Raw genomic sequence first — 21340 nt, 5'->3', positions numbered from 1 at the left:
AAAAAAAAATGGAACACTAAAACATAACCCAAAATCTTATTTTTTATTTAATTTAAATTCTAAACTATTCAAATCTAAAACCTAAAGTAAATAACGCTAAAACAAAAATTATAATCCTAATACTAAAATCAAACAAAAGAAATATGTTACCCTTACTTACGTATAGCAGAACAGAAAATCGAGTGATTTGTTTTGATTGCAACTGCAGGTTCGAGGGCGGCGGCTCAAGAAATCGATCAAGGCAAACGGAGGGGATCCGCAGCTCGATGATGGATGCAGTGGTTGCAGCGTGGAGGGACTGTGGGAAAGAGCAGATAAACGTGGGTAGCGGTATGAGGAATGCAGATGTGTATGTTTTTGCAGATGATCGATGGTAGAAGGAAGAGACAGCGGTATTGCAGACTTGGACGTGACTGCTGCAGGAGAGGTGTAGAAGGCAGGCGTAATGGAGAAGGAGCGATGGACTACGTAGAGTTTGAATGGGGAGGATGCAACAGAAAGAGGGGACGCAGAAAAGGAATCAACGTGGATGAGGGCAGATGAGGATGGGACGCAGGTGGCTGGAAATGAACGCAGGGAGCAAGGAAAGCTGGCGTGGAGGAAATTGCTGCGGGACAAATCAACGCATGAAGCCACGTTTTATGCAGGTCGGCATGAAGAATGATGGCTTTATGGGCTGCGTACATGCAGTGGAATGGCAGCAAGGAGAGTACAACACGCAGATGCAGGGGAAGCGTTGAGTGATGTAACTGCACAGATTTGCCTCAAAAAAGAATTCAAAATGCCCCTGTAACACAAAGAAATCCTGAGAAATAACAAGGAGCTGATCAAACCCCTGGAAATCTTCAAAAAACCATGCAACCTGTAATGGAAAGATAGACAGCCAGAGAAAATATGTATATAAACCAAAACCCTACAAACCAGTTACATATTTACAGCTTTGTGACTCTACAACAGCCAGATTTGTCGGTAACCCTCAATAATATTTTCAGAATATTAGCTTTACTATGAGATACTTTCAGAAATCTCTCATGCATTCATAAAACAGACTTAAATGATAAACCCAGGATCGACGCTAGCTGGGCTCTACAAAAGAATGCTTGTGGGAGTTGGTTGGTTCAGCTAAGAACTTCCCCAAATGCCCACTGATCTTCTCAATAAGGGTTTCCTGCACAGCTCACTTCAACCATCAATAAAGAGGGGAAAAACAATACTAGTTTCCAGATACAATGGAGATACCTAACATTATTTCAGAAATCTTATTACCATTCAAACCCTAGTAAGTGAACAAGATCCCTGTGTTCAACAATACTCTACATCAAGTTATTACTAACGGCTGAAAAATAAAAATATGTAGAAAATAAAACAGCTCACAACACTTCAGGAGAGTAACACCAACAAGATTTCAACCCCAAAGTCTTTTTTTATTAGCACCAGAAAAAGTTTACAGGAGAGCTTTCTTCAGCACAAGACTCACAGATCGAACGATCTCAAATGACCCTTAGCACCCTATTTAAAGGAAAAATTCCCAACAGCTAGTTCGAGTGATCCACGTTAAAATGATCTCGACCATTGATGAGGATCAAGATATCTCTTAATCTCATCTGTCGAATTTTTTAATGCATTAAAAAATTGAAATTCTGCATTTATTTACTCAAAAATATTATTATTTTATTATTTTTAAGTTTTTATTTTATTATTTATTTTTTAATTAATTTTTTAAATTTTATTATTATTTTTATTTATTTTTTTTTATTTTATATATATATATATATATATATATATTTAAAAAAATTTATTTTTTATTTTTTAATTTTTTAATTATTTATATCTTTAATTTTTTATTGTTTTTTATTTTTTATTTTTTATTTTTAAATGGATCCTCGAACCTAGCCTTTGGAAAAATCACCTAGGACCTAGGACTTAGGACTTATGAGGGGATTAAAACATTCTCTAACCCTCAAGACACTTTACATCATGACTTTTACAATTTTACATCTCAAGGGAGAAAACCCATTTGACATAGACCCTCATAGACCACCCAGTTCTGCGACACAACTATAATCTAGCAGATCAACATACTAGGATTCTCCTAAGATTCTAATGAAAAAATCCATTCCAGCTTTGGGGTTAGGCTGAAGGAAAACTCTGCCGATCATGGACCGGTGAGACAAAAAACCTTCCGGAACGTAGATCGTCACTAGAAAATTAGGTTCACCTGGGCAATTAACATACATGACTCATATCTGCTAAGATTATTTACAATTTACACATGCAGACTGCGTTTACAACATAACACGATTAGGTTGATGATGGAAGTCGAATGGCACGGACACATCGCTGAAGCGTTATCCCTTTTGCGAAGAAAAGCCTCCCCCTTATTCTTCTTCCTCGGACACTGGGTTGCATAATGACCCATCTCCCCACAATGGAAGCACTTTATCTTAGAGATGGCCTTGTTCTCTCTCTTCCCCTACTGTCTCGCAGATGCCAAAGCTGCATCCTTGTCCTCCTCTTTCTTGATTCGACCTCCTTCGCTACTACTCCCCGCCTTGGTCAGCCGTCTAATCTCTTCTTGGCGAAGAGTTTCCCACATCTCTTCCCATCTTGGAAGAGTTGCTCTGCCCAAAACGCTTTGGACAAATGTCTCACAATCCTCGGAGACTGCATTCAGGGCAGTGTTCGCCATGAACTCCTGATCTGGCGTGGCCCCTATGGAAGTAAGTTGGTCCCAAATCTCCTGCAACTTGCTGAGGTATAGATCTATCTACTCCCCCTTCTGCATCTGATATGACCGCAGCTGATTCTCCAATAGCATCTTCCTCTGCACGGAAGTGCCCTGATACAATGTTGTCAAGGTATCCCACATCTCCTTTGCTGTGTTCTTCTTGGCAACATGCTATACTACATGATCCTTGACCCCATTAAGGATTATGCACATTGCCTTGGCCATTGCATCCTCATAACTTTTATTATCAACTAGGTCAACCGGGATAGCCACGGTTCTCAAGGTGAATCCCTTGATGCAATGTCTATCCAGAACAGACAAGATCCTGGCCTTCCAAATGTCAAAGTTGGAGGCCTCATCCAACCTGTCCTGATCCCTCAGTTTGTTCATTGACATCTCTGCTCTTCTTCTTGACTCCCTCTGAGTCTCGAATTCCCCCCTGGAATTTCTCTCTAAGACTCGATTTCCCTCCTGGAAATCCTCCTACCAACCGTCGAATTGCTCTTCTACGATCCTCTATGCACCTACAACACGAATCTAGATTTCTTGGCTAGAATCCCTCAAGGCAACGGCTCCCTCTACCTTGGTTCTATCCTATTAGGTACTGTTCTGCTTCAACAGCAACAACACCCCACCAGCTTCCCAATCCACAATCTTCCCACAGCTCCCTAGGCCCCAGCAGCTGAAGAAACTGAGCCTCTTAGCTCTGTGCAATCCTAGCAAGGTTGAATCACTCCTCTGGCCAACTGCATCAAGCCTACCTGACTGAGTAGGATGACATGGCTCTTCTAAGCCTCTCTCTGCCTCTGCGTTGACCCTCTATCTAGCTCAAAATGATGACGCAGGCTCTCTGCATCACTCCTTCATTGTTGCCTTCTGCTTAGGAACAAATCCGTCTCTCGAGATAGTTGTTTCCGCTGCAAATTTCTTAATTTAGCTGGTGTCTTCAGCTCTCCTGTGATCTGCAACCCTCTGATACCATGTTGAAATTTCTAAGTCTAACACGTTAGAAATTACTCCTGCATTATCTGAATTATTTCACCTACTTGTTTATACCTTAACAAGTTATTTAACCATATAAATACTAAAAATAAACACAAATGTAGTCTCAACTCATCTACAGATCATGAACTGAAATAACAGACAAACACACAAGGGACACCATTATTTTTGGACAATCATCCCCGTAAAAACCCAACTTGGGAAAACCAGTGCAGCAATTCTGAGGGTTTTATTATTAAGAAGCTCTCTTGAGTACAACTAGGGTGCCAAACTGGCTCACCCAACAAAGATATCTATCTGGCAGTAATACATCTCTTTGGAACCAGATATTTAGCAAGTCTGCTCCACGAAAATCCTTCCAACGCTTCTTTGAGGCTTTGCATCAGCCCTCCTGGCCTCTGCGTAGCTCTAGAACCCCTGCGTCGGCCCTCTACTGCTCTGCGTTGGCTTTTTGACCTTCTGCGGCACCCACACAAACCTTGCTAGCCTCTGTGCAGTTTCTTTGGCCCTCTGTATGGCTCCTGTTGGCTCTGCGTAGCCTCCTCAATCACTGCTTGGCCCTCCAGCACTATCTTTGCCTCTCTGCTATGCACTCACTACCCCTCGCTACAACTTAGATCACTTGTTCAAATTTTCTCAGCAAACCCCACTCCAGAAAATCGAACTCACTGATCAATCTTGGTGTATCTCTAACTGACCCTCAAGCCTCCTCTTATACCTTTTTTATTGATTCTTCAACAGCCGAGATTAAATCTCTAAACAACGGCTGAAATTAGATTTGGCTTGATCCATGTCATTTAGAACATTCTCACCCAGTTTTATATTAATACCCATTAATATTTTAATCTTCCTAGGTTTAGACTTAGGAACTCCATTAAAAATATTAATTGTTTAATATCTCTCTAACCGGGTGGAATTTCCCCAAACCATTTCTGAGTCTTGGAGATCTCATGTGCTTTAGCCTCTCCACCAATTTTCATGGCTAGAGCACATCCGATGCTACCCCAAATCAACATCAGCTCTTCTTCTTAACTTTAGACATAAATGATCATTTGCTCCACAATTGCATGCTTGATTCCAGTGCATCTACAAATGTTATGACCAAGAAAATCATGGAACAATTAAACTTGAAAATTTCTAGAACTTATCATAAGATTTGCTTAATGGATTCAAGAAAAGTTGAATTCCTTGGTGTGGTAAAGGATCTACAGGTCTCATTGGCTGATTACCCATACAGGATCATCACTGGACACAATAGTAATTGATGCACCAGATGTGTGGGGAATGCTTCTTTCCAGAAAGTTTGCAGCTGATTCGGGTGGGTTTATTTAGATGGATTTATCGTACGCCACTCTTTCTGCAACAACTGGTGGCATGGTTAGAATATATAGAGAAGTGGAAAGAAGATATCACATGGAAATTCCAAAGAGACTAGAAAATGGTGAAGAGGTTGTGCCTCAGCGTCATCTGCCGCATTTTGAGTTAGAATTTGTCTAGCCATTTTATCACTTTTGTTTGCTCCACCACCCATTCCCTCCTTCGAGCAGAAAGAGAAGCACGTTTTAGTTTGACAAAGATATGCAGCACAATGATGAATAGTTACATCGGCCAAAGAGGGTCAAGTTTCAGCAAGGGACATCTAATAAGTAGCCTATTGATCTACCAGTCAACAAGCATATGTCTAAGATTGTGCCACATCGATGACATATGATGCAATGGGGCATCGTTTGTATAGTATCTCTAGCCCTACTCCTTTTTATTTCATGTCATTAGCTAGCTTTATTTCACGCATTCACAGTATGTCTTTTATATTTCAATTTATTAGAGTAGATTATTTCTATTTTAGCGAGATTTACTATGTATACATGATGATTTCGATTTTGAATGGATATCTATTTGGTGGACTCTTGTTTTCTTAGATGCAAGATTCTGGGGTTCTCACGCTATGTAATGTTCCAAACTTGAATAAATAGTGATATGCAAAGCAAAAAAGATTTACAGCACAAAAATTTTAAACCATCAGCAAATGCTCATAAAAACTCTAACATCAAAAACCAGTTGAGCCATTTTATTAATCAATGGAGCAAGTACAATAGTATGGAGGAATGCACCTAGGCTTGCCTCAATGGCAAGCATGATAGAACCCAGGTGATAATGCAATGATCTCAAATGCTAGAAATGACTGCTCCTCTAATGCTCTACACTACCCAAAAAACTTCACTGCTGCCTGGAAAGGGACTGCAAGAAACTCCTCCTCCGTTGCTCAGAAAATGATGAAACTTCAGCCACAAACTCCTTGGCCAAAACCCACAAAAACCCAGAAATGGTTTGGCCTGATTTGGACTTCCCAAAATCAACCCCCAAAGGCACTATTCAATCCCCAGCAATTCTACACTGTCTGCTGCAAAGATATGGCTTAAAACCCCACCTTCGGTGCTCAGAAAATTATGAAACTTTATATTTGGGATCCTTGTCAAAAACCCAAAAAGGATTTTGGTTGGTTTAGACTTCTGAAATTCGACCCCCTTGGAGCCCAACCTCAACTACAACTGCAAAACTCGGCCTGCTGGAAACTGCCTGTAAATCCTCCCGGAAATGCCCCCAAAGTGTTGGGTTGACCCTTGCTATCCAATCCCTGACTTCCCAGGTGAGCTCTTGGCCTAAGACACCTGCTCCTAAGCTCCACGAAAAACTGTTGAGTGGCCTCTGTGTTGTCCCCTAGTCCAGCAATTCGAACTGTTGGAATGTTAGCTTTGTTGGCTATAAAACTTTGCAAAAATGTTGATCTATTGTTGTTATCTCAGCTCTCTAATTCTCTGGCAAACAATCTGATCTCTACAGGCCTCTATCTCCCTCTTTGTATTCTTTGGTTGCCCAGAAATACGCACTCCCTACTCTACGTTGATTGGTGATGCTATGTCACTGCCCGGAACTCCTAAAATCCTTGTAGAACTGCCTCTCTAGTGCGGGCATGGATGGTCCCCCGAAGTAGAGGTTGAATCTCCCACTTGAGAGAATTGTGGCTAAATAGTTGGTTGACTCAGCTAAACAGCAGAGTGAATAGTCAAGCGATTTTGTTTGCAAGATGTATGAATGAATCCAAAAATGAGAGTTTCTCCCTCCTTATAACTCCTTGGGCCTCCCATTGCGAAAAATCCTAAATCTAACACATCAAAAACCACTACTGCAATTACTGGTTTACATCTCCTACTTGTTCTTTACATTAACGAGTTATTAAATTGCATAAACATCAAAGTAAACACTATTGCAGCCTTCACAAATATACAGATCGTGCACTGAAATAAATTGAGACAATAACACAAGGGACACCGTTATTTTTGGACAATCATCCCCGAAAAAACCCAATTCGGGAAAACCGGTGTAGCATATAGAGGGTTTGTATTATTAAGCAGATTTCATGAATACAACTAGGGTGCCAGAAATGGCTCACCCAACAGAGAATTTGCTGGGCAGTAGTACCTCTATCCGGAGACAGATATTCCGGCAAATTAGCAAATGGATGATCAACCCCATAGCAACTCTGGTTGTTCCATGTGCTAGACAATGATGGCTGCTCCAAGCACTGCGTTGGAACTGCGTCACTCCTTCAGGAGCTGCGTCACCCCAACTGTGAGCATCCCTTACTGAGAAATTCAATTTTGTTGATTTGCTCTTAGTCTGCCCCACAAAATCTCCCCAGCACTGCCTCTGAGGCCCAGGGTCAACTTCTACGGCTTTTGTGTTGTTTGAGTTAGCCGTTTGCATCCTCTGCGTCAGCCCTTCTAGGGCTTGCGCTATCTCTCCCGGCACTGCACTGCCTCTCTGCTATGTATTCTTCGGCCTTGGATGAAAATCCCTTGCTGAACTGCCCCTCACAGCAACTGATCACTTGCTCGATTTCCTCGGCAAACCTAGCCCCAGAAAATTGAACTCTATGATCTCTTGGTGTGTCTCCAACTAACCCTCAAGCCCCCTCTTATACTTTTCCTGTTGACGAATCAACTGTCGAGATTAAGTCCCTAATCAACGGCTAAGATTAGAACTAGCTTGATCCTCCTCACTTAGAACTTTCTCGCCCATATTTTATTAATACACATTAATGTTTTTATTTTCCTAAGTTTAGATTTAGGAACCCATTAAAAATATTAATTATTTTAATAACTCCTCATCCGGGTGAAATTTCTCCAAACGATTTCTGACTCTTGGAGATCTTATGTGCCTTAGCCTCTCCACCAATTTTCAAGGCTAGAGCACATCCAATGCTACCCAAAATCAATACCTTTACCTCATGTGGGCCCCTCCATCCACCTATTCGACTTTCCCTCCAAGCTATTCAAATGGGCCAATTCGAATTCCCATGTGGGTGGCCCCCACATTCCACTAGCAACCAAATTAAGTCGAATTTCCTCCTAAGTCTCTAAGTTGAAAATGATGGGTTCTCTTCCTTAGCCAAAATTGTGCAAAATTGTGTAGCAGCACCCTGTTACAAATGTTTTTGAGAAGGGATATGACACGCTACTTCATGGAAGCAACATGTACCCATATGGAGCCATATCTTGCACATATTTTGTCAAAGTTTTGCGGAAGCAGATATACCTATTTTTTCAAAAGGATCGGATCATCAATCAATTGTTTATTGAGTCATTGCAAATATATGATGTATATGATGCTAGTAAGACCATGTCTGTATGTAACAACCTAAGTAAGCCTATTATTTGGGCGAAAATTTCATCCTAGGAGGTTTTTCATCTCACTGATTCATTTGTGCTTCTAAAAATGGATGGTCAGCAGAGTTTTTTCCTCCAACATCACCCAAAAGCTAGAGTGGAATGATGCATCCAAGTCTTAGGTGAGTCCTAGTGTTCTAATCAAGTCTTAAGTAAAAGTGATTTGGGAATAATTTAAGCTAATTGACTAAATTATTTTATTACAAATCACTTGGTCTACTAGATCATATTGTGTCACAAAATTGGGTATGTAATTTGAGGGTCTAAGTAGAACAGATAATCCCCCTTTGAAGGTTAGATTTGTAGAGGTGTTATGTAGAAAAATATTTTAGTGCATAGTCTCTCATACTTAGACAGCATGGCTAAAATATTAAATGGTGGAAAAAATATTCAATCCCCTCAAGTGTCAATTAATTAAATTAAATAGCAAAAATAAATAAAAATCATAAGCCAAAAATTTAATTAATTAGAGTCAAAATTAAATGTTTAGATAAATTAAATTCTCCAAGTGAAAAAATTCATGGGACTCAAAGGATTTAATTTTTGGAGGTCCTCCACCAAAGGAATATTGGAAATTTTAAGAAAAATTGGACTCTTGGACCTTGGTGGTTAAGTCAAAGTCAATGTTTTGAGGAAATCAGCTCAAAATAATTAATTTTGAGCTAATTAAAAAGTAATTTAATGAGAAATTCAAAAAGTCCTCGAAATAAATATTTTCAACAGCTAAGATTAAAGGATCATCAAGGATTTATCAACGGCCAAGATTATTTTGACGAAGATGAAGCCAACTAGCCATTATTTTTGCACTTGGAGGGTTTATCTATAAATAGAGATTCATTTGAGTCTCAAGCCATTTGATTTTTTGCTAAGAAAATAAAAGTTGATGTAACGCCATTGTCCCGCTGGGAACATTTTTTTGGATCATAATAAAGACTTTGGGGTGCAGTTCATGGTGTTCAATATTCATTGATTTGTGGTATGTGCTGGGTACGGGCTTTCCTATATTGTGCTTAAATTATTTTTTTTAAGTTTGTTTTTCATTAAATGGGGATAAGAACATTCTTTTAATAGATTTTGGGTCTATTTTAAGTAATCTGATTCATCATATGTCTAACAAGCTTTCTTGAGAAAAATATATAGTGTTTGCAAGTTACCTAGTCCTTGGGCTCCAAGTTCAAAAACTATGGGCATGTACTGACCTTGTTTGGACTTCAAATATTTGTTGTGGTTTATCTAACTTCGCTAAGGTTGTAGCTTGCATCTAATTTCACAAGTTTTATTAGCCATTTATCAAAGAACCGTTGTATATTTGCGAATTTTGTAAATAGATTTGTAAAATATATTTTGTAAAATATTTCTAATTGGGGTTTTAAGATTTTCGTATATATTGGGGTTATGGATATTTGTGAATCTATATTTACAGGTGAGATCAAGTGGAGAAAGTTGGAATAGAGCGAGACCTAAGCCCTTGAAGGTAAGATCTGGTCTCCAAAATTTTTGCAGGCCATCCATTGAAGAAACAAAGCAAAATTGCAGATCTGAATTAAATTAGTTTTTTTGAAGCAAGGGTTTATTTTTCAGCCCTCCTGGCCGGGGATCTAGCCTCTCGAAGGCCAACGTTAGCCTCCTAAGGCCCTACGTCAACCATTTAACCTCCTGCGTCACATTTTTAGGCCCTTTCAGGGCTGGTCATTGCCTCTAAGGGCCTTCGCCTTCCTTTCTAGCCCCAGTGTCAAGAGTTTTAGGCCTTTTTAGGCCTGGCCTTGGGCTCGAACCCCCTTTTCTTCCCTACACGACAACTCTAGAGGGATTGGCGTGAGCTTCTAAGCCCAATAGGGTCTAGCCACAACCCTTTTAGAGCTTTGTTCTGCCTTTCCTCCTCTCCTCTGCCTTTCAGCCTCCCTTTTGAGCCCTCTTCTCCTCTCTTTAGCCCCAACGTTGACCTCTTTGGCCTCTTTTCCCTAGTTGACCTTTTGAGCTCTTTTCTCTTGCCCTTAGCCTTCTAGCCCTAATTTGACCTTTTTCCATATCGGATTTTCTTTGGGACTAAATACTTGGTGGTTTTTGCAGAAATTTGTCTCAAAAGCTTGTGTTTTTAAGTGGGAACTTCATTTCAAAATTTTGGTAAACTTGGACAAGTTTATCTACAAGGCCTTGGGCCTAGGGTTTGCACTCTAAACCCTTATTTCCTCACTGTTTTGTTACAACTTCAAATTTTGATCTATAACAGTGAACTAAAAGCCCTAAAAACACATCTAATTGGTCAAAATACTTAATAAATTATATGGTAAAATTTTCATAAATTTTGGCCACTTGGGCATTGCATATCTAGCCTAGATCTACTTTTTAGGTTGCTGAAATATTTCTGCATTACTGTGGAATCAGATTTGATATTTTCTGAATATCACATTTTAAAAGCCCTAAAAATCTAATTTTTCAGTTTGGCAAGTTTATTCTAAGTTTTGGGCATATTTTGACACTTCTTAAAGCATTAATAACTCACCATTTACACATTTATTTACTGCTCTAATAAATGTTTCGGATTTGATATAAAAGTTAGTAATTCATCATAAGTGGGCTAACATTCACTAATTTACATTGGAAAGTCATTAGATTTCTCATTGACCATCTTGTGATTCATATGTTTGGCAATTTCCATGTTTTGGAGAAAGATATTTATTGTTGTCCCATATTGCATCATAAGTAGCTCTTCATCATTTACTTGGTTTATAGTGGTTTATGTGTTAGGCCCTAACAATTGCTTGTCTTGTGATTGATTTTGAAAATTTGTTAACTTGACACTAAAATCGCTCACACATTTAAATTCTAATCTTGTTAGTGGTTAAGTTACTTTGGGCATTTGAAATATAAATTGAAGTATCCCTCTTATATGTGTTTTTGACATCCAATTGGCATTATAACATTGGCATGAGATCATTCGTAATCTTGTTATAAAATCATCATTGGAATACCTTGAGTGATTGTGATTGGCATCTTGTGTTGATAACTATTGGCTAATTGATAAGTGGATAATTGTTCTAAGCTCCTTTCATTTTGTCATTGGTTAAATACCTTGTCGATTGATCTATTGTTGGCACAATGTTAATCGGCACTTTCTTGGTTGTAAAATTGCATTTGATTTACAAGTACTCTTGTCTCTAAAGATTCATCATAACTTAAAGTACTTAAAACATTTAAGCTAATCTCAAAACTAAGAATTTCACTCATTATCACTGCATAAGCATTCCAAGCTTAGCTTGCACTAAAAACTTACCTCCAAGCATAAGCTTGGTTGATAGACTCCTAGGAGAACTCTTTCTCATATAGCTTGAGGGATTCAACCCTTCTTAGTGGTTAACACAGTAACCTTGTAGTTGTCAAAGCCACAGTCTCTGCAGCACCAAACGCGCTATCTGGTTGGAACACAAGGGAAAGTATCGTTAATCAAGCATTCGCTTGCTTCCCGTTGGCTTCCATCCCACAACCTACTCTGAAGACTGTTCTCAAAACAATTGAGAGAAAGGTTCCATTTAGACTAGGCATATAATTTAAAACTAATCAAGATCCTTGCATCACACTTATATTTTAGGACTTGCACTTCATACAAGTTAGTTATTCACCTAAGCAGTAGTTGCCCATCCGGTTACTTGGTCATAATTGATAATGAGAAAGAATTTTGACTCCATAAGGCACTGAGTTAAGTCTTGCTAAATTTTCACCAAGTAGTTAAGCCACTCAACTGTGTCTCTCGGGCAAGTCGGTTCCCAACTTGCTTTCCATCATCTCACTTCCATAGGGACTACTCCCCATAGCTTGTTGTTGGGAGACAGTTAGAACAGAGTGGGCAGGGATCAGAGTGACAGGCCTCGCCCTAAGTTGTTGTCATGGTGCCTGTACAATCTAAGCAACCACAAGGCCTACTCTAAGGCCTTAGGATTATGGGAGGGGCATTACTTGGAAGACCTAGATTGAAATAGCATGTTCATTCTACATTTACCATACTGAGTATTCTCCATAACACAGTATTATCTCTTGATACCATCTCCATTCTTCGAGCCTTAGATGGTGTTTACAGGGAATTAACTTGTAAGCTCGAGCTTACAATGGTGTGAAAAAATGCTGTAAAAATATGTGTATCCTTGCTAACATAAGAAAGTTGGCTCCAACTATGGGACATGTCCTCCACCCGAGAGAATGTGAGAACCCCAAAGTCTTCCATCTGCCACCTTAGAAAAGATCAAAAATAGATGTAGAATACTGGGAGAGAATCTGACCAGAGTCCTATCCCTTCCTAAGATGGAAAAAATCAAAATGAAAGTGCATCACCAAACTAAGACATGAAATGGAAATAGCTGAAATAAAATGTAAAGGAAACGTAAAAGACTAATATAATGTTGATAATAGAGAGCTTATTTCAATGAAAGCAAAATCAAACAACATTTATTACAATGACAATAGCAAAAAAACTAACTAAAGGTAGTATAGTATAGAAATACTACTAAAAGCATCAAATATCACCTAGGTAATACAATTTGAGAATTTGCACATTCACGAGCAAAGGTAGTTGTTCTCCATCCAAGTTGCACAAGTAGAAGGAATTGTTGCTTGCAATCTCTTCAATGGTATAGCCCTAGCCAAAGGCTCTCAAACTTAACACTGTTTCCTGATTTCTCGTCTTTCTTGTTCCACAAAAGTACCAAGTCTCCTACCCGGAACTCTCTTAGCCGAGCCTTCTTACCAAACCTTTTCTTTGCTTTAAATGATATGATCATAAGTCCTTCTTCTTATCTCATCTAATTCCACTAACTGATTGATTCCTCCCTGCATTGCCTCTTCTTCTATGGAGAATTGCTACAACAACTTGAATACGGAAAGTTGTAGATGGATAGGCAATTTGATATCTATCCCATATACTAGTTCAAATGGGATTTTACCTATTGAATTCTTCTTCATTATCCTATCAACCCATAAAGCATGCTTCAACTTACTGCCCCAACATCTTTTGTTGTCACTAATAAATTTCTTAATGATATTCATAAAAATCTTGTTATTGGATTCGACCAACCCATTACCTTGGGGATAATAGTTTGAAGAATGTAAAAGTATAATGCCATAGTTGCAACAAAATGTTGAAATATTTACAAAACTGAATGCTTTGGCATTATAGATTGTAACTTTAGAAAGCACACCGAATATTGTGATTATCTTATCTTCTAAAATTCCATTTCCACTATGTCAGTGGCCTTCTTGGTGGGAATTGCCTCCACCCACCTTGTGAAGTAATCAATCACTGTAAGTATCCATTTGTGGGCATTTCTTGAGTTGTCCTTGATTTCCGTGGTGAAGTGCAAGCCCCATTGTTGGAAGTGTTAAGTTTTTGGGGTTGTTACAATCTTTATGTACAACATGTTTACTTTTACTCCTACCTAAACTTATGAAAACAAATGTGTAAATTATGGTGGGCAGTAATTCTTGGTAAATATGTTTAATTACCTAAATACAAAGAATGTATTGCAGATTTACTTTTTACTTCTACCTAAATTTATGCAAAGAATCACATAAATTATGGAGGAACAATTTAACGAAGTCAAACACCATGTGGGTGGATTATAACCTAATTCATGTTGATCTTTGGGTAGTTACAGTTGGTATTCCCTTGCTATTTAGACGAAATAAAATTTAATTTAATTTACAAAGAGATGTGTCTCTTGGGCACCCTCATATCACTATAAAATTACACTTGGATTTGTCATTTACTCACTCACTCATCACTCACATTTTTCTCTCTCTCTTCTCTCTCTCTCTCTCTCTCTCTAGTGGGAAGCAATATAAGGAAGAGGCTGAAGTTTCCAAGGAGTCAAATTTCTAGAACAATAAATGTTTGACAAGTTGGATTTTCTGAGTGTAACTACTTAATGATGTTCAGGAGTGCGTTAAAGTTATATTATATCAATGGAAGTAATTATCAATTACAGAAAATTGTGCTTGTCTAATTAGCACTAGAAAATCAACATGGTATCAGATCTTTGGTGAAGAAAGGCCATTGAGATCAACCCTTGAAGACACTTATTCTACAATCTTATATGTGACCAAATCCTTGACCAGATGGCTCCCTCTATCAAGGTTGAAGATAGGCTGGAAGGTGCAACAAGTTTTAGGGCTTGGAGGACAAGAATCGATCTCATTCTTGAAGAAAATGATGCCATGGAAAATGTGGAGGGAAAGATTACTAAACCGCAAGATGATGCGGGAAAGGCCAAGCACAAGAAGATGGAAACTAAGGCCAAGAGGATTCTTGTTGAATCCATCAAAGACCATTTGATTCCATTTGTTGTTGGGCTGAAGACTTCAAAGCAAATATATGATGCCCTAGTAGGGCTATATACAGTCAACGACATTGGTTAGAAGATGACCTTGAGGAATCAACTTCATGATATTCAAATGACTAGATCAGATATTGTGGCTTCCTACTTCATGAGGATCTCTCAGTTGAGAGATCAGCTCAAGGCCATTGGAGAAAATATTGATGAATCAGAACTTGTGACTATGACCCTTAATGGGTTTTCAGATTCATGGGATTCATTTGTATCAAGCATTTGTGGCAGAATAGAAATTCCAAAGTTTGATCAGCTATGGGCTTCCTATACCCAAGAGGAGTCTAGGCTAGTATCAAAGGGGAAAATTCAGAGACCTCAAGATGGTGAGTCCCAAGCATTTGCAACTCATATGAAGAATGGTAAAGGAAGAAGAAATTTTGGAAAATTTCATAAAAGGAATACATGTAGAAGACCTGCTCTCATTTAGAATAAGAAGAAGAAGGATATGTCAAAGATTTAGTGTTTCGATTGTCACAAGTTTGGTCACTATAAAAACAAGTGTCCTGAAGGAAAGAATGATAGGAAGAGAAAGGGCAAGTAGCATGCTTCAGCAGTAAACATTGATGATGATAAACATCCACATCATAAGAGATCCAAGGATGACAGTACAAATGATATGGATTACTTCTTGTTTTGTGCCCATATAGGCATTGTTGTAGATCACAATGACATTTGGTTAGTGGATAGTGGTGCCTCCAAACATATGATAGGTGACCGTGATAGTCTCACAAAATTGGTAGAGAGGAAGTCAACAATGAACATAGAAAGTGGAACTTGGTGACAATACCAAGTATGCAATCAAAGGTGTTGGGTCAACATATTTCCAGTTGGCATCAAGAGAAAATATACATATAAATGATGTGTTGTATGTAACAGGTTTGAAAAAGAACATGCTCTCTACTTCTTTGTTGGCAGACAAAGGGTATAGAGTTGCATTTGTTGATGGACAATTCCTTGTATGGAATAAGGGCTCAAGCATAGATTCTGCAAAGGTGATTGGTGTTCGAGAAGGAGGCTTGTACAGACTCTTCAGATGATCAGACTAAGGCAATGATTCATGATCAAAATTTATCCAAGTTCTTATGGGAAGAGGCATCCAAAAAGACAATTTATGTTCAGAACAAAAGTCCTTACCGGATCTTGGGGAATAATACTCTTGAAGAGGCTTTCTCTAGTGAGAAACCACAGGTTGAGCATTTGAGAATATTTGGTCGTCCAGTCTACATTCATGTACCAAAGGAGAAGAGGACGAAGATGGAGACTTCTAGGAAGAAGGGAACATTTGTTGGATACAATGAGACATCAAAGGCTTACAGGATTTATGTTCTAGGATAGCGGTAGGCTGAGATCAACCAGGATGTTACCTTTGATGAGGATGCAGCCTACTGGCGAGTTGTGAAGTAGTGGGGCTTTGAAAGCTGCACGCAGAATTGTTTGATTAGGTGCAGGAGACAACCGTGATATATTGTGACTATCAAAGCTGAGTGAAGCTTTCAGGAAATCAAATTTTCCATGACAAGTTGAAGCACATTGAGATCGAGTACTACTACACCCGAGACATGGTATAAAAGGGAGCAATGAGGCTCCAATACATTTCTACAAACAAGCAGGTTGCTGACATTCTCACAAAGCCTCTGTCCCAAACAAAGTTTGTATATTTCAGTAACAAGCTTGGAGCGGCTGACAATGCCTCCCTCATTGAGAGGAAGTGTTGATGTTATAGCATCAGGTCAGACATTCTCCCTAGGTCAAGGGTATTGACCAAGTGCCATGTAATGTGGCTAAGAAGAATAATCTAGATATCATCATTGTATGCAAGAGTAATCAGTTCTTAATATGAGTGTCATTTCCCATTATGATGTTTCACCACCTCGTTTAATGATCATTTATTGAATACTGATGGTCTCAATCTACTATTTATCCAATTCTCATTTGCTATTTATTTAACTGAAAATTAAAAACAGGAAATTATATATTTTGAGATTGAACATCCAACAGGCCCTTTGAATGTCCCAAATAGCATTGAATTGTCCAGTTGATTGCTCTGGTCATTTCTGCTACACTATAATTTCTTTCTATCATTGTTTCCATTTGCATTGCATTCCTAATACAAACAATCCTTTTCTCAATGATATGATTAATACAGCAAATCCAGAGAAAGGTGCTCCAGATGTAGAAGCAAGATATCAATAGAATAGCAGATGAAACGATAGACACTAGAGTCACTTACAGTCTCTCAACAACACAAAATCAACACTTGTAGTTCAAATAAATAAATAAAATAGCAGACATGCATATTACAGTGAATATATCTGAGTCATATTGCACACTGGATAATAAATACTAACAATTCAACAGCTACAATCTACAAGGCAAAGCTACGGACGAAATGCTCTTCCTAGAAAAAATAATATAACACTAGGCTGCTTCATTGTGTCTGAATAATCAGAAATTTAGCATCTTACATCTTCCTCCTTTTTGTTTTTCTTGCTCCAACCTTTTGACTCTATAGGGAAACAAAAGGTGGGAAACGGAATAGATACCAATTGGAAGAAGTCCAGGAAACCATTGTTTCACTTAAACTCTAATAAATGAATAAAGAGATAATGATACACATTTTATTTCAAATCACTTTTGCAAAAAAGAGAAGCATTATCCTAAACGAGTGAAATTTAAAATGAAGATCACCTCAACTCGCCTGTACAAGAGATCGAGAGCTTGAATGGCATCCCTCTCATGCTGAAATGACAAGAAGTTCACAGTAAACTAAATCAGATCACTCCTAAGCTCTGATTATGCCGCACAAGCAAGCTTGCTCACAAACTAACTTGATTGGAACAAATTCTTTGTAGTACAACCATCATCAATTTATTTATTGATATTAAACACCAACATTAACATTTATTGGCAGAAAATTTTAAAAACGTGCAACAGAAAACATTCAAGTTTTTTGTTAGATGTCCCCTATATTATGATTTAATATTCTACTTCATGTAATGGAAGAATGTGAACGTATGGTCCATCCAAAATCAAAAGAGGTTGTGGTTCCACAGTTAAAAAGATTGGAGGTATTTCTAATTATTTCTTGTGCTCTAGTTTGCTAATTTGAAGGCATTTCCTTTTTCATAAAGCCATGAAAAAATGAAAAGATGTTAAAAAAAGAGAGTTTCTATATTCATTTTCCAAAAATTCTGGCAGGGATAAGATTCAATGTCACTTTTGCAACAAATCAGGGTAAGAACCAATGTCACTTTTGCAACAAATCAATCAGTGGAGTGCCAAACCATTTGAGAACCACCCTGCCATCCCCCTTGCAATCAACTTCATCTCTTCGCAAACCTTTATGTACAAAAGAGGAACCTGAAGTGAAGAAACTAGCTAGAACAAAAACATATGACTGTTGTTGTCTTCCTGCACTACAACCTTCAACACCTTAACAAGCAATTAGACAAAACCAAGAGTTTTGGTGAAATCAATCTGGAAGGGGTTGGTCAAATATCAAGCTCAGTTGTGCAAGCAATGAAGGCAGCATCCAAAGATGAGAACATCAGTTAACCAGACAACAACAAAAGCTTAGAAATGTGTTAATATCACTATCAGAAGCAAGGACATGGCATTCCTGTTCATTGAGTTCAGAACTCGCCATCTGGGAAAGACAATGTAGTAAAGCCACTGGCTTTATTTTACTTTGTCTCACAAACTAACCCATCATCCATGGAGTTTGTACATTCAAACTTCTTGCTATTTATGTTTTGGAGGATCTATACTATAAACTATTTTAAGTTTATCTCTATTTCAATGCACATCTACCATTTTATTTTCCTGTTTAGTATTTCCTATTTACATGAGCTTATCGCTCATTTGATGTCTCAAGGATATCATCAATGGAAAATACCCGATTTGTTCTTGTACAATTTTGAATATTTTATGTATTGCTTATTATGTTGAATTACTGCCAAGTTCCATCAAGTCATAGCTGAGTAGATTCTCCATTTTTGTTGCCAATCATCATTAACTCCAAATAACGTTACTTTGGGACATACAACAGTCAATTGCATAAGTGACAAAATAGTTATTGGGAGTTAGAGTTACATTATTGGAAATGTGTGAGGCATCTCTAAGTATAAAAATTCAAAGTAACAAAGGCTATAGGTAAAGAAAAAACTATAGTCCTATTACCTATCCGATTAGCGGGGTTGCCAAGGTCCCGGCAACTTGCTGGGATTGGTACACACAAGGCAAGGACTTAGTATCACTACACCCCAAGCCCCCTAAGTCACCACGTTTGTGTTCGTGTTCGAGTTCAACGACCTTGAAATTCGAATAAAGTTTGGCACCTAAAATTTTGCCGATAAAGTTTGCCATAAAATTTGACATATAGAAATTTGGAAAAAAATTATGTTTATATATAAAAATAAATAAAAATCAAAAAATCAATTTAAAGTCAAATTTCAAAGTCCATAATGCACATTGCAAACAGATAGGATTATTGCTCAAACATTTAAATCATTTCCACGTATAATTTTATAAAACATGAAAGTGCGTGCCAATAAAGAACCAACTTCCATACATACATAGTAAACAAGGTGAGAAATTTATCATAGACATTGGCACCCATATCAAATTCAATGGGCCATATCAGATTTCATATATTGAAAAACAATCTGATAAAAAAGTATTCAAAATATAAAAACTCTAAAGTTTGATGTAGCTCGGCAGTTTTAGAAAATTGTTCATGCAAAAAGTACACTAGAAGTCTAAAACAAGAACACAAGTTTATTCTTGATGTCCCTGTGGCCCACTTGTTATATCAAAAAGTTCTATATCATCAAACGCAGTGAGAGTTGTGAATCCACTAGATGCTTCAACATCAGATTCATCACTCAATTCCTTGTCAATGTCACTATCAATGTAAAAAACAGCTTCATCCCTTGATGCATTTCGAACAGGATTGATCCACAGAGTAGAGGAATTGGATGACCCTTTAGCCACATTTTTCAAAGCCAACTGCAAGTTACTAAGAACACAAACAAGATTTCTAATCTTCCAGATAACAATCTATTTCTTTTATTGGAATGAATGTGGTCGAAGGAACTCCAATTCCTTTCACATGTTGATGCACTTGATCTCTAGTTTAAGATACGAATTGCAAAATTTTGCAATTTTGGTGCCCCTGATCCATAAAATTCCCTATTGATTTGGGGTAGCATCGGATGTGTTCTAGCCATGAAAATTGGTGGAGAGGCTAAAGCACATGAGATCTCCAAGACCCAGAAATGGTTTGGGAAGATTCTTCCCGGTTTGGGAGATATTAAAATAATAATTTTTAATGGAGTTCCTAACTCTAAACTTAAGAAAAATAAAATATTAATGGGTATAAAATTTAAATATAAAATTGGGTTAGAAGGTTCCAAAAGACATGGATCAAGCCAAATCTAATCTTAGCCGTTGATTAGAGATGTAATCTCGACCGTTGAAGGACCAAGAGGAAAAGTATAAGAGGAGGCTTGAGGGTCAGTTAGAGAACACACCAGAGTGATCAGTTATTCGATTTACTAGAATGAGGTTGCTAAGTAAAGTCGAATCAGTAATCAGTTTGCAGCGAGCGGCAGTGAGTACTGGACAGAGAGGCAGAGATAGTGGCGAGAGACTAGCGTAGAGGAAAAGAGGCAGACACAGAAGCCAAAGCAGGCCACGCAGAGCTCAGGAGAGACAACGCAGAGCCAAAAGGGCCTGCATCATCCATGCAGAGGGCAGCAGGAGTGACGCAAAAGACTGTAGAGGCTACGCAGTGCCTCACAAGGCTGACGCAGATGGGGTTGAGGCTGACGCAGAGGCCAGGAGGGCTGACGCAGTGCTTCAGTTGTGCTGGAGAGGGTTTTGTGGGGCAAATTTTTTGAATATTTGCTTCCGAATAGAGAAGTATTATTGCCGGTTATTTTTCTCTATTGGGTGAGCCAAGTTGTCACCCAGTTGTACTCAAGGATAGGCTGCATAATAAAATAAACCCTCATAATTGTTGCACTGGTTTTTCCACATTGGGTTTTTCTGGGGACGAGCTGTCCAAAAATAACAGTGTCACTTGTGTGTTTGTTATTCTTTCAGTGGTTGATCTGTAGATGGTTGAAAATGTATTGTGTTTATTTCGATGTTTATATGTTTAAATAACTTGTTTGTAATTAACAAGTAGGAGAAATAAACCAGAAGAATACAGATAAAATTTCTAATGGTTAGACTTAGAAATTTCAACATGGTATCAAAAAGTGGTTGCAGATCACAAGAGGGTTGAAGGCATCAGCTGAAACAGAGCATTTGCAACAGAAAACAATTGTCCCAAGTGACAAAAGTTGTTCCTTGCAGAAAGCGACAGAAGAAGGGTTGACGCAGAGGGACTGCGTCATTAGTCTGGGCCAGAGAGACACCAGCACAGAGGCTGAGGAGGGCAGAAAAAGGCTCATGCAGAGCCACACAGAGACCAGTAGGGTTGATGCAGTTGGCTGAGAGGG

The 21340-nt window shown here is 38.3% G+C and overlaps 1 protein-coding gene across 1 annotated transcript in view; it reads right to left on the bottom strand.

Annotated features, from left to right (window-relative positions):
* Positions 1 to 21340, bottom strand: part of LOC149168769 (protein PALE CRESS, chloroplastic-like) — a 269623-nt gene that overhangs the window by 73533 nt on the left and 174750 nt on the right. The window contains exon 5 of the mRNA XM_089428419.1: positions 17523 to 17573. Within this exon, the coding sequence (XP_089284545.1) occupies positions 17523 to 17573 (51 nt within the window). The remainder of the gene's footprint in view (positions 1 to 17522; positions 17574 to 21340) is intronic.

The sequence above is a fragment of the Pinus tabuliformis genome, chromosome 4_2 (assembly GCF_031772625.1).
Source record: "Pinus tabuliformis cultivar Carrire ecotype Pingquan chromosome 4_2, CPIR1, whole genome shotgun sequence".
Classification (NCBI taxonomy): Eukaryota; Viridiplantae; Streptophyta; class Pinopsida; order Pinales; family Pinaceae; genus Pinus; species Pinus tabuliformis.
Note: the sequence above shows the minus strand (reverse complement) of the source record. Positions and strands in the feature narration are given on the sequence as shown.